The sequence below is a fragment of the Equus quagga genome, chromosome 7 (genome assembly GCF_021613505.1).
Source record: "Equus quagga isolate Etosha38 chromosome 7, UCLA_HA_Equagga_1.0, whole genome shotgun sequence".
In the NCBI taxonomy this organism is placed as follows: domain Eukaryota; kingdom Metazoa; phylum Chordata; class Mammalia; order Perissodactyla; family Equidae; genus Equus; species Equus quagga.
In genome coordinates this window covers 124,195,576-124,219,873 of record NC_060273.1, presented here as the reverse complement: position 1 = coordinate 124,219,873, position 24,298 = coordinate 124,195,576, and the positions used below count along the sequence as shown (strand labels likewise).

At 35.8% G+C, this 24,298-nt stretch overlaps 1 protein-coding gene across 2 annotated transcripts in view; it reads right to left on the bottom strand.

The window, feature by feature from the left end:
- Positions 1-24,298, bottom strand: part of EDIL3 (EGF like repeats and discoidin domains 3) — a 407,727-nt gene that overhangs the window by 91,112 nt on the left and 292,317 nt on the right. For both annotated transcript variants that reach the window (XM_046668389.1, XM_046668390.1), the window contains 3 exons: positions 9,848-10,003; positions 8,366-8,510; positions 3,948-4,132 (listed from right to left, as the gene is read on the bottom strand). In XM_046668389.1, coding sequence (XP_046524345.1) covers positions 3,948-4,132; positions 8,366-8,510; positions 9,848-10,003 — 486 coding nt within the window. The remainder of the gene's footprint in view (positions 1-3,947; positions 4,133-8,365; positions 8,511-9,847; positions 10,004-24,298) is intronic.

Below are 24,298 nucleotides of genomic sequence, written 5' to 3'. Positions count from 1 at the left end.
GTCCAACCATCTGTTAGGAACGTCCAACTATGAGTCAGGCATGATTTGGCTTACGGTCTTTCAATCTAGGTGTAGGTAAGAGTTTTTTGAAAGGCAGAAACTGAAATTTAACCTTTGGAGGCTTTTAGAAAACCCACTGGTAGGGCTTCTTGCTCAGACTTCTAGAGAACATCAAACACATCAAAGTGATGAGCAACATTGTTTCAGAGGTCTGAGAAATTCCTCTCATTTAAGATTGTCTGTGGACTTAACACCTTTTTGCCATGTCCATATGGGAATGACATAACAATTTCAGGATGAACAGTAGCTCAAGGAATCTCATCAGTCACGTAAGATCATATCTGAAAAATAACACGAGAACATTTGCTTGGGAAGTTTCTGAGATTTTGATCTTAGAAAAGAGTCTGGAAGAAATATTAGGGTAATAATAAGAATAAAATGTTAAAGTGATACTTTAATACATAAGAATTCCTTAATAGAATACATAAGAATTCTTTAAAATACAACATAATTAGGTAAAAGGACTTTTTCTGGGTTTTATTTACAAAAATTTTATTTCTAGATATCAGGATTTCCTAATCAGGTTTTACAAAAACCTATTAAACTGAAGCAAAAGTTTCATTATTAGAGGCTTACATGTATAGTTGATATATAAAAGAAATTTCTTAAAAAATCAATTAGCAGGAGATTGCTAAGGAAGGAAGGGAATTTAAATGATAGTTTCTCTTCTGAAGAGCTATTTCTCAGAGTTGATACATTTAGTTAAAAACACAACTAAAATTTACAAATTCAGAAGCCTCAAATAAGGATAAAAGTGGACTCTATCAGCAATTCAAAAGCAAAATCACCCTATATATTACATAAAAATGTTTATCTTATTTTCAGCAAAGATACTAACTAGAATAACAATGTGCAGTTGGAGAGATTATGTTCTCTTGAGGAGAAAACACTAAAAATAACCACAATTCTGGAGCATTTTCTTGCATGATGTCAAAAAGAAAAAATAAATGTAAGTAAAGATGTCAATTTACCTTGCCTTGGAGATTCTGAATATGTTTTGACACTACAAAAAATAGACATACAATGGAAGAACTGATCCTTGAAATGACAGAAGATCTGTCACTAACAGAATGAATCAATTTCAGCATGCAAGTGACTTTAAGAAAACAGTTGAAAAGTCATCTTAAAAAAAGGGATGGGTGGAGATTTGCATTGAAATTTACACACTGATTCATGCAAAAAATATTTGTTTCATTTTTATCTTTCTAAAGATATATTTGCCATTGGCAATCCCTTCATGTGGATATTTCTAGAGTCTACCAGCCTGCGTTGCTTACAGGGTGTAAAATATTTGTCTTATTCCACATGGCATCATGACTTACAAACAGTATTAGCTAAACCCAGTTCATCTGACATATGACTGGAATATTTCCAATTTAAAACATATTGTACAGCAACAAAGAACAAGTTTAACTTTATCATTCAAGTCTGACAAATGGAAAGGAGTTTGTCCATGGTTTCTTCAAATTAAGAACTTGACAACTTCATAAAGGCTATGTATTATAAGAATTTCGTTTCTGTATTACAAAGGCCAGATCTTTAATATGAGATTTTAGATTCTTTTCCAAATATTATTTTAAAATTTGAGGATATCAGTAGTTGGCCTCTTAAATTGGGGACCAAAATTACATGCTGTATAGGCCCAAATCAATTACTTGAATTATACTTTGAACTATTTATTCATCCATTCATTCAACAACTATTGAATGCCTCCCATGTGTCAGGTGGTGTGACAGGTATTTAGTTAGGTACTGGAGAACAAGTTGAGAAAGTCAGAAAGACAGGGTCTCACCCCTCCTGAAGCAAACAATCTAGCATGAAAACACAATTTCCAGTACGGTGTGAGAATGCTACCATGACAGAATTACAGACAACACAGTTGTATACAGGAGGGAACTGAAGCCAGATTTGGCATGAGATGGAGCTGACGGCAATGCCTTCACAGAGGAAAGTGCATCTAAACTGTAGCCAAAGGATTTAATCAACAGAAGACTGGGGATGCTGTGGGCAGAGGTGCTCTTTCCATTCTTTTCCTCTAGGAAGAGGACAGTTATAAAGGAATGGGAAGAGAGAGGGTGTTTGATTTGAGAAAATGAAGCAAATTTAGAAGAGTGCAGTAAGAGATGAAATGGGGCCAAATCATGACAAGACTTTCAAGCTATATTGAGGAATCTGCACTTTATTCTGAGGCTGGTAGGGAGCAACTGAAGGGTTTACAAAAGGGAGTAAAAGAATCATACTTGCATTTTAGAAAAAAAAAATCACACTGGTTACAAATTTGGGACAAAGATTTTTAGAGAGTGAGGCCAGAAACAGGAGGGCCCATTAGGAGATTTCTGCAAAAGCCCTCGTGAAAGATGGTGGAAGTTTGGATCATGGAAGTGGCAGTGGGATGGTGAGAAATGAAATGATTTTAGAGTAGCTGAATCTTTCTTCAGTGGTTGAAATAACCAATACTTAATTAGTTAATGTGAGTGTGTGGATTGGTGAAAGTCAGGTTGGCAGGAAGATAACACACGGAGGAAGGGTGGCCAGAGGATGGATGAAAACAAAGAAAGTATGGTGTCATGCAAACCAAATAAAAGGAATGGTTTACGGAAGAGGTACTATCTTAAAAGCATGAATAGATTGTTGCTCGCTCATGTATCATGGCTATTTATCACACTATGTGATGCTTCATAGGTGCATCACAAATTAATGTTTGTTGAATGATTTAATTTAGTAAGTACTGCTCATACAAGACAAGAACATCAGGCTGGGTTCAGGGATGATAAGTATATTTTTTATTTCTATTACTTATATATATATATATATATATATATATATATATATATATATATATATAACCTACCTTCAAAAAGCTCTAAGAATAGTAAAAGGAGAAAGACATACAAATTATCCACAATGTGTGGTAGCTAATGAAAGAGCCCAATAAAGCGCCAGATTAATAAAGATCCAGATAGAATTTCAGGAGAAAGTCAAGAAAAAAATGCATATTTCTATCTTCCAAAATAGGGAAAATTAAGGCCAAGTGAAGAACAAACCAAGAAGAGACTAATGGAGATTTCCGGTAACTGGTGAGAACCATTCAAGATGGGGCAATATGGTTTGATGAGGGGTGGCATTTGCCATTTCAAGTGATTTCATGATTTCCAGAAATACAATGAGTTACCAAAGTTTTGAAAGTCTTGGATATAGCATAAAAATCATTAAGAGTAGAACTCATCTCTTTCAAATAAAATGACCTCATTATGGAATTAAACTGTCTTACTTTTCTTTGCCACAGAAGACATTAACAAATTTGTGCCTACTTAAAAGTACTCCACAAATAAGTGCATTTTGAGAAGATTGTTGTAAAAAGCACTGACTGTGACCTTTCTTCATTTGCAAATAATAAACGGACTCTGCAGTATCTATGCTTTCCTTCCATAAGCAAGCTCACATATGAGAATGTAATCAAATTGCTCCATTGCTTAGCAACCACAGATAAGGAGCTAATAAGGCAAGAGTCATGATTCTATGGGAAAAATCTGCAGGTCAGTGGCATGATTTCCAGGCTGTTTGAAGTCCAGCTGTGACACTTTCAAACCGATACTGACACGAGGCATTAGAATAGATGAGAGTTAAAATGCAAATGTCCTTATAATAGATGGAATTGACCTATACATAGTGTGATCTGGTACAATCTACTGCACCAATCTGACAGTTCCGTCTATAAATCAACATCAGAGTAAAAATAGCACACGAACATGGCTTCGTATGGAATTTTTGTTTTACCAATTTAGTTAAGCCAAAGAGGAAGGCGCATTTGAATTAGCACTTAACCAACAGAAAATCTTCTAAGGAAGAGGAGCAGTGGGTGGTGAAACAGTTTTTGAAAATATTACCTGTAACCATTGTGACTGGTCATTGTGGCCGGAGGTCCAGGCATTCACTTTGCCCTGCTTGTCCAGCCGAGCTTTCCTTGGCTCCCAAGTGAACATGTCCATGTTGAGAGTTCTGAAGATGCTGGAGGCAGTGATCTGATAGTCTTGTATATGTCCTGACTTCATCCCCAGAGGCTCAGAACAGCCTGAAAGAAAATGAGAAGAGCTCCATGAGAAAAATAATTTATCACCCTGAAAGTTTTCTGTGTTCATTTTGGATAGGCAAGAGAAGATTAAGCATAATGCTATTCATTCCCCCAAAGACAGAGCGTCTAAATTCAAAAAAAGGCTATAATCAGAAATAAATCTGAAACAAAATCGAAAAACAAGATAGCCAATTCAGGCTGTTCTGTCTCAATATATTTTGGAAAAATTGAAAACAAGACAGACAATTCAAACTACTTTTCTGTGATAGATTATTTTGCAAAATGAAAACAATGCTGAAATGCTCTCTCCTGTCTCATTACTGATAGCCTCATGACTGTTCTCTGGTTTTCAACGGTTTCACTGTGTCTTTAAAAATGGAACATTTTCTCACAAAGTACATTTGTTTTTCTTTTATTTGCTTCCATAACACAGCAAATGAAAATTCTCTCAGTACAAAGTCATTTTCACAAACTGCTCCAATGGTGTATTCTAAACTGGACAGCGTTTTCTTTTCTAAGAAACGTCTGTAGATCTTTACCACTGATTCTTATAGCATCAACGTGGCTCCTTCTAGAAGGCAGGAAGGTAATAGTTACTCAATGTATACCATGTGCCAGGCATTGTGCAAGTGTGGAATTTAAACCAAAAGATGACAGAAGAAAATAATCTAATTCCAGCAAAGCCCATTACTGGACAAGTCTTTTTATAAATTTTTATATTTTGATCATACTCAATAACCTCTAGTATTAGATATTTTTGGAAGAGTCTCAGATCTGCCACACATATTTTCAGGTTTGACATGGTGTAAAATTTGGGTTTGTCTGTCATTGTAAGACCGTGTGTGTGTGTGCGTACATACAGACATGATTTTCCAATCTTGAACTGCAACTGTGACAAAATTCCATTCACAAAGCTTGTAATAGGAAGCACGATTCTATTATCATATTATCCAGTGGCTGAGTTTTCCATATGTAAAATTGTTACATTTTGGCCAAGAAACACACAAGGTAAGTTTAATCATTAAGAAAGCCAAGATAAAAGAGGAGATTTCCCCAATCACTGCCAGCTCCTCATACTCTACTGGTCCCTCACTTACTGTATGACTTGTACTCATTATTTAACCAGTTTGTGCCTCAATTTTCTCATCTGTAAAATAATGATAATAATAGAAACTACCTCAAAGAATGTTCTAAGAAATTGGTTAATAAATCTAAAGTATTTAGAGACAGTGTTGGCATATAGCTAGCCTTCAGTAAATGTTAGTTATTTTTATTATTTCTGTAAAGCTCACTCCAACAGAAAACAATATTAAGTCCCCAAATCAACATATCAGTGAGTACTGAATAATACCCTATGACCGGTTGCAGTTTCTAAAACTAGGCCGTTCTAAGGCCAACCTCTAAGAGAGGTGGTTTAGAACTCTTCATTGATAAATAATTCTTAACTACTATTAATTGTTTTCTGTCCCAGTTCATCTACATTACTTCTTCCTTCTTGAGGTTCCTCCATGTCTGCTTTCACCTCCACCTTCTAGGAAATGCCTATTCTATGCAAACATGACAAAAATTGACATGGAGGGTTAGCCAATTGTGTGGCTTAGCACAAGTCTTGTTGGGTTTCAGGGGTAGGAGACTTATACCCTATGTCCCTTATACCCTATACCCTACGAAAAAAATAGCTCTAAATCTTAAATATAAATTCTGGAGGAGAAAAATCTCATGACAAATCTCAAACATTCTAGAAAGTTCTAAAGTCTTAATGGCATACCATATATCTCCAAGCAGTTCTAAGGTAACGTGCATTGCTTGCATTATAGATTTCTGACTTGTTCTTCTATTACTACCACCACCACCCCCACCACCCGACCCTGCTACTGGAGTCTTTGTAAAACTTTGCTTGGCTTGCTGAAGAGATACAAAGGAAAAGGAAAGGCAGTTGTTTTTTTCCTTTTGTTCTATAGTGTAGTATTGAAGTATTGGATAGAAAAGGGATGCCTTTCCATTGCCATTTCTGCATAGTCATAGAATTCTTTCCATACCCATTCTGTTGTCTAGTATTTAGCCCAGAAGAAGTGCTGCATAATGCATTCAAAGAATGAATGAACGACTATTCCTCCTCTAATTACATTTGTGATCCATTTCATTCTAAACATTTTAAATCATATCTCTTTGAAAGAATTTAGGGGATTTGCTTTTAAAGTGTCTGGGAAAAGACTAACTGCTGATCTTCTGGGCAGGCTGTGAGATCCTATAACAGTTTATTTAATACACTAAGGCAGCTTTGGGCTTTACAGTGTTGCACTGGATTGTGGGAAATAGTTTGGTACATTATATTACTGTTTATTTCCAAGTGTTATAGCTAACCTCTGCCAATTTGCCTCTCCACAAATTCCCCTTCTCAACCATATGATTTCATAGGTATAAATTAATTCTTTTACCAGCATGGATAGCACATGAACAAAATGAAGTATTAACAACGAAATTGTTTATTTCTATAGCGAGGTGCCCTAGCTTTCAAAAGCATCCATTGAGAGATATTATTCTCTGCATACAAGTTCAAAATAATTTTGTGGGGTTGGGAGATGGGATGCAGCTTCTTTTTGAGAACATAAAATCTGTAAAGTGTCAGGTGTAAGCTCTTGTCAAGCTTGAAAGTAAAATATATTCATACCTTAGGAGTGTAACTGTAGGAGAGGCTGACCCTCATGAATCAAAAGATTGAAAAACTGGGGAAGGTTATGTTAAGCAACTAAAAACCACAGGGCTTGCAGCAAACCTCATCATATTGTGGTTTCCTCTTGATTGCTTTATGATGAATGACTTAAGGATGACACTGGCCTGTGGTGATATAGTGACATGCAATATAAACACCCTACAGCAATAATTCTGCTGAGATTTACTGGTAGTCAATAAGCCTGTTCAAATTATCAAAATAAGGAAAACATCCCTGTTAGGATAATTAATGGCACTAAAATTGTATGCGGGTTGCTTCATAAAAGATACTCATAAATAATATGAAAATATGATTCCTAAAATAGATTCATGCATGTGGCCAAATGTATCCAATTCCTTTAAATATAATGGGTTCATTTAAAGTTTGGTTGTTTTCTGATAGTAATTTCTATTTGCTTAAAAATCATTCCCTTTCTCGGCCATGACAAATAAACCTAAGAATGGAAACAGATAGAAAGTATGCATTTTAACCTATACACAACCTCTTGCAAGAATAAAAAGCTCTCAGCTGTCTCTATGCAGGCATGAGTCCTCCTATTTTTAACTAAATGGTATTATTGTAAATTTGATAAAAGTCTTTCGTACTCGGAAGTTATGCTAAAAACTAGGGCACACATGAATTTTTAGTCTTCTTCAAAACACAGTTGTTTGAACAAAATAATTTCAGGCCACAGTGGCAACAGTAGTTTGTAACTGTTGATGCTAGAATTATAAGAACAACCACTGAAAATAAAACACAGGGAAACATCTAGACAAGATTTTCTGCTTAGTTCAGAAACTAGCTATATTGAAACGGGACCACGGTGAGTTCCACTCCTTACGTCTTCATCTTTATATCTAGGACTGATGCTCCTGGGAGACAGGAATTATTTAACTCTGAGTCCTTTGACGGATTATCTTTGAGCTGGATAGCCATTGTTTGTACAATCAGCAAACTGGTAGATAAGAATGATCCAAGAATGAATTTATAGTAGCCATCTTGGTATTGAACGAAGTATTGTCTCTTTGGGAGGAATGATAAATTTACATGTTTCATAAAAGCTAAACAAAAATCAAACCCAAAACCAAGTTCTTACTTTCCTATACCATATAGCCTAAATGGAACTGCAATTTATGAGGTCAGGCAGATTCCAGTTTTTACTGAACTTTTGTCACAAAACATAAATCACAGTTACTACCAAAAACACCGCGACATTTAAATTTGACACAAGTTTCCAGTGAGAATGTGTTGTACTTTCTCTGACCACTTAAAGAAATATATTGCCCCTTCTATATTAATTCTATTCTGTAGCATGTTTTAGAACTGGTTTATCCCTAAACACACACACACACACACATGCACACACGCACACTGTTTCTCACTGAACCATGCCCTAGACATTTTGTAGAAGAAATGAATGTCTACAAGGCTTGGAAAATTGCAAGTTGGTAGCAGACTACATACGAATGTCCTCTTTTTTTCTTTAAAGAAAATACAGACATAGATAATATGAGACTCACCCGATAGTTCACATCCAAGAAGTTCCATTCTCAACGTGCAATGTCTTCGGCAAACTTGGGGATAGAGTCTTACATACTGAGCTTTTATGGGGGGTGTGAAAGAGTTAGCATAAGGTGTGTTGTTATCAACATTTCCATGAAACACCTGTGTAAAGAGATAATATAGAGTTTAAGATAATTAATTGCAACAGCTTCTTTACCTATTTTCATACATTGACCCTATATCCTACCCAACATAATCTTTCAAAGATTGGATTAAATAATTTGGGGATCTGCAGCATTTAGGAAGCACCTTGCCAACAGCATGGAATAGAAAATCTATAGATAAAATCCTAAGTAAAGCTATAAACCACTGTGGCCTTTGGTATAACGTATACTCTACTATGAGGGTCTTGTCAATTTTATGACCAATAATTCAGAGCTAGGGGAGTGCTTCTCTTCTTCTTTGAGAAATGGGCACCTTAAACTTTTCAATTTAAGCTGGGTTTGTCCATTTTGCTACTTAGCATCCACAAGGTTTTGTTTTTTGGATTTTTTCCTTCAGGAACCAGTCTTCACTCATGCTTCCTGATCACTCAGTCTCTCTCATGCTACGACCAGACTTATGATGCTTTAGGGATGGATTCCTCAAGATTACCTCCTTACCAGTCAGTCTCAGATCAGTGCATAAGAGACTCATAATTTTTCATATATATCTCCAGTGAAAAACTATGTTTCTCTCTAAAAATTAAGTGATAAAATGTGTTATTTTTAATTCCTTCAAACTTCATTCTGATTTTACCTCATATAACCTGGCAATCAGAAAACTTTATTTAAATTCATTTAAGACGGTAATTTAAAAAAATATTTAATAAAATTTATTAGAGTCCAGCCTACTGATTTGGTTTTAAATGGGATGAACAAAAGTCTGATATTTTTTAAATTAAAAATATGGGGGAAAATTAATAAAAAATTGAGACTATCATATGAAAAGGCAAAGGAGATGCTGAACATTATATCCATTTCCTCTAAAATATTTTATTCTGCTAAATAACAAAATTGTCTTCCAGTATGAAGTATATAAAGATACACATTTTTTACATCATTTCATACTTTTCTTTAAAAATAATAATTTTTCCTTTAAAAATAAAAGCTTTGATCCGTAATTATTTGATTAAGGAGACAGCTAATATGTCAAAGCAATAAAACGAACTTCAAAGCTGACTATTGTTAAAATAAACTTAATTGCTATGCACAGGACTATGCTAATCTTGCGACGAAGTGTTTACAGGACCATCAATTAAAATCTGAGAAAGTCTTAAATAGTGGCCATTATACATTTATAACTTGGAAAAACTCCTTACCCCCTTCACCCTATTATTCTAATTTAAAAAAATCATAAATTCATTTTCAACAACTTAAGGCTTCTGCTGTAGTCACTTGCTAATCAATGATTATTAATAGGATTTTACTTTTAAATTAAACATGTTAAGTCAGTCTTACCACATCTTTAATGGTGCTTTTCCCTTTGTACATTGCCCAGGTCTTTCCATCACTGCTGTAGGCAATTTTGTAGGATTTTATATACTCTGGGCTTCCAATCCTCTTGGCTCCTTGGGTAATCACACCAGTAACTCTCATTTTTCTTTGTAAATTTATCTGAGGAGACAAGGCATAACCAATGGTAAATTTATTGCTTTCAGGATGACAACATAGACAGCATCAATTTCAGGAATGGAACATTTGTGTTTTATTAGTATAGATTTAAAATAATACAAATAGCTGAGAATTTTCTGTACTTTTTTCAGATGAATACTAAATATATATCAAGTTTAGCTTCAAAATCTTTCTCTAATAGAATACTTATTTTTAAATAAAGCAATATTTGTGAACAAAATTTGAAAAGGACAGGGTGCCCAAACATACAAGAATAGAAAACATTTGGTTGGCTATGATATGGAGGTATGACTTAGTAAATTGACAAATGGTAACATAACCTTGCCAAAATAACCTCAGTGACGTCACTGTTAAACCCTACCATCCACATAATTGTTAATGTGTCTCAATTGCTTTAGGCTTCAATAAATTTCCATTTAAAATGAAAATCTCCCTGAGATCTTTGAGTGGAAGAATAAGAGCAAGTAAAGGCCCCAATGATGACAAATACCAAAAGCAAACACAAATATCTTCAGTTTCTGGGTCTCCATACTGTAGTCTCCGCTATGGGTCAGGGACAGGTTTTCACCAAATAATTGCTCTTCTCTTCATGTTAGCATATGGAGACTTTCTAACTGGTATTTTCTCCTCATTCCAAATCACCCTACAATAGTTTATTCCAAGAGTAATAGTTATTTAACAAAATTTTTAATATTCTTCTCATATTTAAATAGAGAGAGCCTTTTGACCCTTAAAATACAATAATGAAATGCTACAATGTAGGAAAAACATTTTCATCATATATAGCAAACATTAATAATTGTTCCATTCACTTTAAAATGTCTTTATGATGCCTATAAAATCTTAAATTAGCAGAAAGGTATTATTTCAATGTTCTTGACAAATTGCTGTGTAGTTCCCTCTGCACCAATCACAAATCAGAAAAATTTAAATGTCTGATATCATAATATTAAGTTATAATTCAGAGACCGTTTTGCAGAGAAAACCAGAAAATCTTCCACTTCCTGTAAGTGGTTAGGGTTTTTTACTCTATGCTGAGACTCTGAGAGATAGAGAACATTTGAAAAGGTGGAGGATGTGCATGAAGAAATCAGCTCCTCCATATATATTCATGTCACATACTCAAGAGTTAAAAATCCAAACGAAGAAAGCAATGCTTAAAGTTTTCCCACCCCAGACAAACACCGAGACTTATTAAAAGGTCTACAATATTTTATTTCCTTGGATTTATAGATTTTAAATGTGTTAATGTGTATGAGCAATCCTGAATCATGCATGGAGTCAGCACCCTTTTAGCTTTTGGAAGTTTACTAATGTGGCAAGCAAGGTTGCCTTCCTCTTGATTCCTAGTTTCCCCAACTCTCGTCCTCCCTCTTTGAAAGTCATGAGGTTCCCCCACAAATGGTTCTCACAGGCAATTCTTGATGCTACTCATGTGTAAAGAAAACCTGGAATTTTGGTGAGTTAAAGAACTGGGGTGGAGGGGCCAGCCAGTGGCATAGTGATTAAGTTCACGGGCTTTGCTCCGGCGACCTGGAGTTCGCAGGCTTGGCTCCCTGGCACAGACTTACACACCACTCATCAAGTCATGCTGCGATGCTGTCCCACACACAACATGGAGGAAGACTGCTACAGCTGTTAGCTCAGTGACAATCTGTGAAGAGTCTAAACATTCCTAATAGATACAACATAACCAGGGGACACTTGGAATCAGGTTTCCTCCCACTTTGGAAACCAAATTCCACACTTGATACTGCAGAACATTCCTTTTTCAATGATCTTTTCCCTTGTTTCAATGATCTTGTTTACCCCTCTTGTAAGAGGTCAAATTACCTCTGCTGTAGTTTTGGCTCATGAGCTATAGACTAATTTTCCAGAGCTTAAATTGTAGAACTAACATCAAAAAATAAAAATTTGAATGTGTTTCTCTCTAAGTCATTAGAAATGATGCTTGAAAAGATTCCTATGTGCTCTAACATCTACAAGTTCAGAATGTATACCTTAGGGAGCTGGAATTCCAGACAGTAAAGCAGCACCCAGCTTGGGCTGTGTCTCCATTTAGCAGGTATTTGTAATTAAACATCAGTGCTGTTTTCATTAAATAAAAAAGAAAAACCAAAAAGTGATTTATAGGTTAAAGGTTCTGGGGTTATTAACAGTTACTAGGTTTTAGACTTTTTGAGTTCTCACGTATCTAGCACTATTAAGCTTGGATATTAAGGAGTTCAACATAAAAGGGCTAAGATTTCACGTCATGGTCGCACTCAAAGTCAATACCAGGAATCTATATTGCTGTTAGAAACAAACTAAGACTTGGAAGAAGGCTACAGGATGATTTTAGAAACAGCTTCACACAAAACTTGCTGCAAATAATCCCCTTTCATCCCATTCTAACATTATTTTATGATCTCTTTGTAAAATAACATTGGCTAAAAGATGATCTGTCTTTTATTTTGTTTATTCTGCCTGTATGAACCATCCCAGACACTATGTTAAATGCATACTGGGGATTCCATCAGAAATTCCAAAATTACTCCCTGAGCTTGATGGATGTTTGGATATGCAATAAAATATTTTCACTCATTTATCTGATTTCAGAAAAATTATTGTTCCACTGAGTGGTAGGTACACTGTACAGTCTTAAAAAACGAAACTACATTGTAAGGTATTTTGAGTGAACTGTGTCCCCTGCATGAATATAAATATTCAGACACATAGTCTGGATGCAGAATGCCTAGAAGCCAGGCTAAGGCCAGCGGAAGGCAGACAAGGACCCACTGTGTCAGCCCTGGCTCTCGTCACTTCCCACCCATATAAGCCTCGACAATTTGTCTAAACTCTCTGAAATTTAATTCCCCTCTTTGTAAATGGGATTTTAATAGAATTATCACGTGAAGATTATATGATACAGTAGATGTAAAAATTTAATAACACCTGCCACCTAGAAAGCTCTTTAAACATTTGTGTTTTGGGTTGATTTTTAGTCCTTGTTGTTTTTAGCTAAAAGGAGCATTCCTTTTCTGTTTGCTAAACTTAACCACTTAAGCTGAGGGAATTTGGATTTGGAGAGGTGTACTGTATTTACAAGAGCTGATAATCATAATAACCAAACAAAAAGAAATTTACAAACAACTTTCAAAGCTATGTACTAAAAAGACACTTAGGGCTAATATGTTTAAGAGTGTGTGTGTGTAAATCTAACCATTAGCTTCAACATGGGAGAAGAGGGAAAATCAATGGGTTCCTGACAAGACAGCAACTAACATGGGCTATTGGACCTCTCCCCCGAATCCAGCCCTGGAGATGCTCCAGGTCAGAACGTTGCTGAGTAGGCGCTGAGGTTTATCCAACTCTAACACAAAAAACCATGGGAAACCCCCTTAGGACCAAAGGAGCTTTTGAGATGCCAGTGTGTTTGTGTGTCTGGGATGTGTGGAGGGGAACTCCAAGGGCTGATGATGGGAGACAGGCTTGGGAAGAGCTTTCTAGATATGCCATGTCTCATTCTCATTTTGCTTGTCTGGTTCCTTCCTGATTCACCCAGTCCCAGCCCACTGCCAGTGGGGGGCAGCAGTGAAATGTGGGCCAGGCTGGAAGGAGGAGCCTGCAGTCACTAACAGACCTGAGTGTTTCCCCCTCTGCACTCCTCATCTCTCATCTGTACTAAGGAAGTAAAACAGAGGAATGGAAGTCTGCTAAATGCAGCGTCTGGGGCTCTGGAGGTCTTTTCCAGGAAAGGAAACATTAGGGTTGAGCAGAGATTATAACTCTGTCATGAGGCACCCTCTTTGCACCAACTCGATCCACCTGGAGTAGCAGAAGCTAGGATGTGGGTTTCCTCTTTCCATCCAGGGATAGCACTAGCCAAGAAATTAATCACAAACTCTCTGAGAATACAAGCACTGTAATCAAAATAAGAAAAAACCCCACAACTAATACTAGAAAAAACTAATCTAATAGAATTGACAGGTTGAGACTTCAACATTAAAAAAAAAAAATCCCAAAAAAGATAAAAAAGTGTTTGAAACAGAAGGCAGGAACAAATATATGAATACGAATCAATTGGAAATATCAAGGAGTGTAAAGTTAAGCTAAATAAATTTCCTCGTGGAGTGATTTCAAGCAGAGACACAGCTGAAGATAAACGAGTGAGGAAGCAAGACAAGTTATAAAACCTTTTCCAGAAGGCAAAGGGATCAGATATAGAGACTGCCCATATTGGCAGATGATGTAACAATTTACTTTGAAAAATTAAGAGAAGCAACAAATAATAAAAAGCAGTTGAAAAGTTCTGCAAGTTTGCTTAATATAAGATCAACATATAATTAATCTATTTCAGCATTTATCAATGGAAAATGTCATATAACTAATTAAAATAGCATGACACTGGCACATATAAAGGCAGACAGATCAATAAAACAGAATAGAAAATCAATAAATAGATCCCACTATGTAAGGAAATTTTGCATATGAAATAAGTGATATTTAAATCAGTGGAGAAAAGAGAGACTATTCAAAAACTTGGCTGGGACAATTTGGTAGACACATCAAATAAATAAATTTAGATCAATATCTGTCCTTTACCCCAGAGTAAATTCCAGGTAAATTAAACACTTAAATGAAAAAAGAAAGAAAGAAAGAAAGAAGCCACAAAAGGACCGGAGGAAAATATAGAATTAAAAATAGCCTTAGAGATGAAAATGATTACCTAATCATGGCGCTAGTTTTAAAAATGTTATCATATTGGGGCTGGCCTGGTTGTGTAATGGTTAAGTTCACATGCTCTGCTTCAGCGGCCCAGAGTTCGCAGGTTCGGATCCTGGGTGTGGACCTACATACACACTGCTCATCAAGCCATACTGTGGTGGCATCCCATATACAAAGTAGAGGAAGATTGGCATGGATGTTAGCTCTGGGAGAGTCTTCCTCAAGCAAAAAGAGGAAGATTGGCAACAGATGTCAGCTCAGGGCCAATCTTCCTCACACACATACACACACACAAAATGTTATCATATTAAAGTAGATTTCTTTAAGATAAAAAGCAAAATAAAGTCAAATGCAAATGAAAAATTGGGATGAATATTTTCCAAATTATATTAAAGCAAATAATTGATTAATCAAAAAAATTAGGAGATCTTACATATTAGGTAAAACCCAAACACTCGAACAGAAAAAAAATGGGCAAAGGATTTTGTTAGTTGACATCAAAGGAAACACATGGATCTTAAACGCGTGAAAAGATAGTCTATCTTACAGATGATACAAATTAAGTCTACCTCAAGATACTATAGTTCACCTTTCACATCAGCAAAAAGTACAAAAATTGATTATTAGCCGAAGTGTAAAGAAATAGGCAAGCTTGTACATTCCTGATAGGAGTATAAATGACACAGTCTTTTATGAAGGAAAATTTAGTGATGTGAGACAAAACGACAATTGCACACTTTCTTACACTCAGCAATTTCATTCTAGGAGTGTAGCCTATAAGAATAATCACACGTAGCCAATGTATGTCAGTAAAAAGTGGTTCCCTGCAGTGCCATATAGCAGAACATGATTTCAAACAATTTAAAATGTCTCTCGATAGGGGTCAAAGTCATTTCATTATGGAAAAGTCCAGAAAATGGAACACTATTCAGTTGTAAAACAAAACAAGAATGAAGGAGGGCTGAAGAAGGAGAGGGAGACAGGGAGAGAGAGAGAAACAGAAAGGGAGGGGCCAGCCCAGTGGTGTAGTGGTTACGTTCACATGCTCTGCTTCAGCAGCCTGGGGTTTGCGGGTTTGAATCCTGGGCCCAGACCTACACCTTGCTCATCAAACTATGCTGTGATGGCATCCCACATACAAAAAACAGAAGAGGATTGGCACAGATCTTAACTCAAGGACAATCTTCCTCAAGCAAAAAAAAAAGAGGAGAAGAGGAGGATTGGCAACAGATGTTAGCACAAGGCCAATCTTCTTTACCAAAAAAATAAAAGAATAAGAAGAAATGGAGAGAGAGATCTTAGCATAAGATTTAAGAAATTACTGCTTGTCAAGTTTTGATGTGGTATCAAAGAAGAATATCTACAATTATCTGGAAATTATGTGAAAAGAGCTCTAAGACTTCAGCAACAGAACAGTATGTATTGCATACTCCTGTTTATATTACTGTAAAGGGCAAATAATAGATACATATTTTTTCTTGTACATGATTATAATGTCTCTGAAAGCAAAATCAAAAAACTAGCTAACAGTGGCTTCTCCATCAGGAGGTAAACAGCTTAGGGAGAGAATTAAGAAGTAGAATTTTGAGAGGACAGGGCCTTATTTGGTATACTAGTTCTCAAATTTTTGGTCTCAAGACTGCTTTACTCTTAAAAATTATTGAAGGCCCCAAAGAGCAAATACACTCACCTTGTGGGTTATATCTGTACATCAATGCTTATTGTATTAGAAATTAAAACTGACAAATTTTAGAAATATTTGTTAATTGATTTTAAAATAACAATAATAAACCAATTACATTTGAACATAAACTCTGTATTTTTATTAAAATAATTATATTGTCCAAAACCAAAAATTTACAGAGGAGAGGTTATTTTATATTTTTGCAAATCTCTTTAATATCTGGTTTAAGAGAAAACAAGTAGGTTCTCATATCTGCTTCTACATTCAATCCATTGAAAAACATTTTTTGACTGAAGTATCTGAAAAAAACCCAGCTTCACACGGATATGTCATTGAAAAAGGAAGGAGTATTTTGTGTATGTGTGAGGAAGATTGGCTGGGAGCTAACATGTGTTGCCAATCTTCCTCTTTTTGCTTGCAGAAGATGGTCCCTGAGCTTACATTTGTGCCCATCTTCCTCTACTTTGTATATGGGACGCTGCCACAGCATGGCTTGATGAGAAGTGTGTAGGTCCACACCTGGGATCTGAACCCACGAACCCTAAGCCACCAAAGTGGAGCCTGTGAACTTAACCACTATGCCACCAGGCCAGGCCTTGAAAGGAGTATTTTAATAACCTTTCCAGATAAGTGCATATATTCTTCTTTCCTACCACCCCAAAACTTGACCAGCAATAACGTCTTAAATTTTAGTTGCAGCTTTGAATCTGAAATCTACCAGTAAACTTTAAATATTTGTTATGTTAAAACCCATTCGTTTATCACGCACTTTGAATGGATCTTTTTTGATGCATGGTCTTGTAACATCACGCACTGGTCATTTGGCAAACACAGGCTCACTGAGCTATGCAGATTCTTTAAAGAATGGTATACCTTGTTATACACTATCAAAAAGTCACATTCATTAACGTTACCACCAATTTCATTAGAAAAACCTTTGTCAGTACTGGAAGCTGTCAAGCTCACATTGGTAGTTACATTTTTGCCAAAATTCTAATTTTCACTTGAAATTTCTAATTTTATCACTAGTAAGAAACACTGTCAGCTGTTTTCCCTAATGGAGCAGTATTACTTTGTTCCTGTTCAAGAACATGTCTGCCAAATATCCAGGGATAAATAGTCATGGTCAGTCAGTTGTTCTTTGAAGTAAACACGATGTTCAGAAAAGGAGGGAGTAGGTCAGCTTGCAAGTCACACAACCTCCCCTGTGCTTTTCCTTGAGATACGCCTCGTACTTCAGGACTCAGCAGGAATGCTTTACGTGTAATTGTTATTTCATCACGCAGAATACTACAGACATAGCAAGGATTGGCATTTGATAAAGTTGATGATCACCATTGCTTCATCAAAGGTATTCTTAAATGGGCTGGATTTTCTTTTCTTTTCTTTTTTTCACTTCAACATGTGCATGATGGAGATGAATACAATGAGTACTAGTACGGTTTGGTGCTACTGTCTTGATTTGTGCGAAGGCACCAGCTGTTTGACACACCATTGTTTTGTGGCTTCACTGTAAATGTTAATACAGTGAAAATGGCAAAGAAAGTCTTCGAATTACTGTGGAAACAGTGTTGACCTATGAGCCTTCTGAATGGGTCTTTGGGAGCCCTGCTTCCACAAGTGATACGTGAACTGCGCATTCAGTTGAGAACTACTGATCTGAAATATATGAAGGGTTTTCACAAACACACACACCCACATTCATACACACACCCCCCAAAGAGATGAAGAAATCAATAGAAAACGGAGCAAAGGACATTAAGAGGCAATTCAGACAAAAGGAAATAACAATAGCTAAACTTAATAGATGCAATTAAATAGATACAAATTAAATAAAAAGATAGCAATTTACAGCCAACGGAATGGCAAAACAAAAATCTAAGATAATATCAAGGATTGGTGATACCAAGTATTCCTCTGCCGATGGTGGGGGTAAAAGTTGGCATAGTTACTTCAATCTGTTAGTTGTTAGTAAAATTATGCAACCTATTTCTGGCTATTTTCCCTCCCCAAATTTTTGCATAAGCGTTCAATGATATAGGCACACATATAGTTATTGTAGAATATTTTTATGTCAGCAAAGAAGAGCAGTTTAAGTGAATATCCCTGGAGGAACAGAAGTTTAAAATATAAAATGTGTAAGTGTGTGCATGCATATGCGTGTGTGCATGCTCTTGCACACACACACAGACATACTTTCTAAGAGTCAGAAGTGATGAACTGGATTTATACATGGCTATCTAGAAAATATAAGAATGTTTGAAAAAGAAAGAACCAAATGAAATATATATGATTCCACTTATGCAAATTTAAAAACACACGTATACAACATAACATCACGCACTTTCCAATAAGCCGCTTGTCTAAATCAACACAGGGAAGGTGAAATGAAAGGTTACATATCAATTCTCCTAGGTTGGGTTTCTTTAAGGAAAAAGGAATGGGAAGGAAGGTGGGGAATGAGTAACAATGTCATGAAATAAAGATGTTCATCCTCAAATCGGTGCTGGCAAATGATATCCTAAGCCGGGGAAGGGATCATTGGCTCCTCCCATTTACTCCTCTATCCTCAAGAAAAGCAACTTAAGTGTGGCCATCTGATGTATTAGAACTGTTATATACAGAAGTATTTTCTCAGACTCATTCCCTAGTAGAAAATACAGTGCATCACCATTTCAAACATATTTATTATATAATAACGTACTTAAAATTGCTTATGGTTGTAATTAGGCAAAAACCAGTGTTAAATAAGCAATTAGCTTTAAGAGCAGGCTTTATGAATGGCTAATTGCTTTTCTCTACCTCAAACTTTTTACCAAAAGTTGTGATGCTTAAGTAGTGCATTCACGTGTAGGTCTGACTGCTAGCTGGTATCTCTACATGAGAATAATCCAAACATAAAATGCAAACAAACACAGTTTGCAAAAAGGAACCGCTTTCTTATTTTATTTAATTGAAAAAGAAGCATTCCATTTTTTAAATATTGTAATACTTGGGAAGTAGAAGAGAAGGAATTCTTTTTGAAGAAACTCTAGGAAGCATTTGCCAAATAAAGATTGTTTAAAGATAAACTGATTAAAAATTTTAAGAGTTTATTTGAGCAAAAATTCATTTGAGTGGGGCAGCACCAAACCAAAGTGCTTAGGAGCAGTCCACCAACAGGAGCCAGGAGGGAGACTTTTAGAGAGAGGAGGTGGGAGCAAAGCAAGGGAGATATCTGATTGGCTGTAGGCTAAGTGGCCGCATTATTTGGGAAAGCCTAGTTCGCTGTTGGTGGTTGGTTGTGCTTAGGTTTCAATTTCCTAACCTTGAGGCATTTATAGGCTTAGGTTTCTGTTTGCTGATGTAGGCTGGTAAGGCATTAAAGTCACCTCAGTCTAATGGTGTTCTTGTTTAATTACTATAACAAGTTCAACTAGCAAAGAAAATAAATGCCTGATTCATAACTCATTCATAGGAAAATCATGTTAAAATCAAACACTTCATGGTCATTGACTTCATGATTACTGAAGCACACACACAAGCAGTACTTCGTGAGTTGCCATATAAAAAAATGCAGATTTAAAGATTAGATAGCATATTACATTAAAGTACTATATAAATATACAGTACTTAATAATGATACTCTATAGCAATCATTTTGTGTACCAATGTTTACACAATTTGCACAAAACACAGGCAGTTTGTTTAAACTGACTACTAAGTGCTAACGTATAGAGATTTTAAAAGTGCAAATTTTTCTTTTTTAATGATGAGGGTATGGTTTATCATACAAATAATAAAAGTATCAGGTAAAAGATCAAGTAATAAAAGAATCTGCTAGACTGGATGAGACTGATGCATATTCCATCATTAGAATTGCTAAAAATGTAACATGAGGACTTTGGTATTACTGTATATTAGATATGCACATATTCACACTTTAAAAGAAAAGCATATCTCTTAAGGAAAGAACCGCCAAACTGTAGTAAGCACCTTTCAATTTCAGGAAATGAGTATTTCACGTGACTATAACAGTTGTCCTTCCATTGAATTAACAACATTATTTTTGTATGATCATTATAAAGAAAATGTGTAATTGGAGAAAATTAGAGTAACCTAAAAATTATAAATTGTCGTTATTCATGACACTTTCACCTTAACAGAGATTTCATTTTATGTACTAACATTCTACTTCTGGTAGTGACGCAAAAAAAAAACATGCATTCAATTAACTGTTTTCCCTAACATGAAGAGTCTGGAAGTATGTGAGTATAGATATTTATTTGAAATTTCCAGATAATGAGTTTGCACTAATAGTATTTAAACTTTTAAATTTGAAAATGAGATTTTTTTTTTTCTATCCACAATATTGTTCATAGCGAAGCTCATTTAAGTATGCCTTCCCAGGTCACAGTAAAGACAATCTTCCTAGGAGGGCCTTTGGTTGGGTGCTGGCAATACAGATCAGCCCCAGACAAAAATAATAGGTAATTATCCCTTTTGTGTGATATGAGAAATAACTTGAGCCTCCGGCAGTTCTAAGTATCCAGTCTGTAAAGATATCACTTGAGTTAAAAGAAGATAGGAACATTATCACCAAAAGCTTCTAGTTAAAAATTACAGGGAATTGGAACTCCCTGTTCTTTCACATTATCCTATTAATATAAAGTATTTTATGGAATGCATCTTTATCATCCTCTCTGGAGGCCTGGATGATGGGAAGCCTCATGAACGTGCCTAGGGAGGAAGGCCTTTGAGGTGTTTCAGGATGAAGGGACTAACTCAGGCCAGCAGGGCTTAGCTCATAGTTCCGGTATGACAGGTCCTTGTTGCTATAATAGAATTTGTCTTAAGCAATCTCCATAGCACCAACAACCTGATCCACTGATACTCCTCATTCCTACTGTTAAACACAGTCGCTGCTCCACACATCCCGGCGCTTTGGGCTGTTCTGTCAGGCTCACTCTCCTTGTTCTTGCCAGTTGAGCTGCACACTAACCACGAGTCTGTTGTGTTTGTTCCTCAATCTGTTTTTTCAAGCTGTGCTTGTTATTTTAACGATGTAATTTAATGAAGCATAATTGCTAAAATGTGACTGGAAAAGGAGAGGGGTTTTTGCCTATTAAAACATGAGTAAGCTTTGAAAAACTCTGAAAAGGCAAATTAGTGAAAACGATTGATAATATTGGGGAAAATAGTTAATATCTAGGATTCTATGCTTGGATAACTTCACTAGTATGTTTAAGCAAAGAAATGAAAAAATCAATAATGCTTTATGAGTGCGGTTCATCCAAGAGATATGAAACAGAATTTAAATGCTTTTTTCTTTTAATCTGTTTTTACTAACTAGCAAATGCTTAGTTCTGAAGCTCCAGATAAGAGGGCTTCTGAACTGCCCCCCACTGTTCTGAATGCTGGTCAGCTTTTAACATGTGTTCAGTTAACTTAACTGTCTTCTTTGAAAAAAGATAGGAAAAGAACACATATGAATAAACTAGAATCTCTTTATGACTCTCTGCACCTGGTAAAACTTCCAATCAAAGTGAAACACCTCATTCACTAAACAGCAGGTGACAGAAGCAATTCAACATCCAGGGTGCAATCTGGATATTGCTCCAAGAGTCCTGGCCTGGCACAACGGTTTCGTCTGAATTTCTACCTGCTTCTGAAGAGTTTTCACTATATTATACTCAACTCCCCTCTCTCGGTACTTGCCGTGGTTTGAGTTTCTTGACATGCTCCAACATTCACAGTTTCACATTCAGGAGCAAACTGAACTGTGGCTGTTTTGTTTAAAGACTTTACCCTGTATATTCAGTTAGGTGGAATAGTATATGTTAAGGTAATCTAGAACCTTCACAAGTGAGGTTTTATGGTCTGAGGTATAGATTTTAATTCATACACTCTGAATTTTAGGTTTTTCTTATCTTTTTCCTGGTTACTTCATATGGCTAGAGCAAGAATTAAAGGAGTCATTATTTGTAAAAAGCCCAGCAATCTGAATAGATTCAATAAGAAGATGGAAGGAAGAAGGAAGGGAAGGAAGAAAGGAAAGAAGGAAGAAAAGAAGGAAGGAAGGAGAAAAAGAGAGAAACCATGAAGAACAGATAGGAGAAGAAACAAGAAGAAAAAGAGAAAATGATGTCAGTACATGAGTAGAAACACTAACCTAATAAAAATACGTTAGAAATAAGGAAAAATAAGGTCACTTTGCTAATATTTTTCAAAGAAGCCTAAGGTGCTTCCAAAAAGAAAAAAAAGTCCATGATGCACAAGCACAGAGGCAGTGGGTGTGCTACAAAGGGCAGAGGGACCAGGGAGGCTGGGGGCCAGAGGCTCGGCTTTCTCAAATTCCTGTGGGTGGCCATGTCCACAAGCAATAGCTCTTACGCAGATGTGAAGTGGGCAATAGAAAGACAAAAATCAAAAGAATCATCACAAACGTGTTCTACAAAAAACAGAGAGAGAAATAAACACGGTTGAAAAGTTTTAAGGAGTTTATCAATTACAAATTCTTTTAAAGACAGCTCTTAGGAGAGGAACATTACTTCTAATAGCTGGCCCTGGCCCAGGAACGAGGAGGAGGAATTTCACTTCAGGGTCCGCATGAATGCCCTCCTCTGCTTCGACCATCTCACTGAGTGGACTTCAAAGTGGATGTGATGAGGACCGTGCTGAGTGCATCAGAAAAGAAAGATCAAAAAAGGATGTCCAATTACTTTAAGTATAGTCTTAGGTAAAATGGAGAATTCCTTGATGCTCATATCCCCTTCCAGGACAGTAAGGTGAGCAGGTAGAGAAGAACGCATCATCCCCATGTGCTCTCTAATTTTTTTTAATTCAGTGTGTCATTTGTAGCATGCATATAACAACAACGTAAACAGAACAGTTGCTATGAGAACATCTATACTTTTCCATTTGTGAAGATACTATTGATGGTGGCAACAAGTGCCCTGAAATTTTAAATGCTGACATGGGATCAATTAAACATCAAGATAGGAACAAACATCACAAAATAAAAATGTAGAAGGTACTTCTGGGAAGCAGAATACTGTGATACTCTTCATTTTTATGTACTGAAAAAAAAAGAAGACTGCAAAACAAACATATGCTCTAGCGTAAAGGGTGGCAAATTTTCTAGGATATTATTTTCTAGCATTGTGCCATACGAATGAATTAACCAGAAAGAGAAATAAGAAGGCTGAATAGAAGGAGTAGAAATGTCTGCGACACAGATGCAGTAGCTATTACCAAGCAATAACTTAGCTTTCTATATTCTTTGTGTTTCTCTGACTTTATTTTAATCTAAATAAGTATGATCTTACATCTGTGTTTCAAAACTAGAAATAAATAAATATATTTTAGAACTTAAACTGCATTGTCACATTGGAATATATCAGCGTATGCTCTGAACAATAACAAAATGATCTTATGTTTCACAGCTTTTTTTGAAAACTTAATTTCATGATTCAAAAATTTTATGTAAATAGACACACTAAATAGTGCTTGGTTATTTCTCCCTATTACAAAAGTGTTATTCTATACCTAAAGATAGCTGCTAGGAATATTATTAACTGGGCGAACCAGATTATCTAATTTCAGACAAGCTGAAACTAGGTTTTTAATATGACTCCAAAATTGGACACACACTGGCAATATTCCATAGTCTCTTCAAAAGCCACCTGATACGAAAGATTCATTGCAGTCTATAATGAAATCTCTCTAGCAGAAGCAAGTTATATCTTTTAATCCTTCCACCTGCTCATACATTTCTATACTAAGGATTAATTTGTAATTTGCATTTTAGTTCTATGGGAATTAAAGGTACTTCACTTAAATATCTAATTATTTTTGAATAAAACATGGAAAGTAAAATGCTGTAAGCTGTTTGAACATTTTTTTTT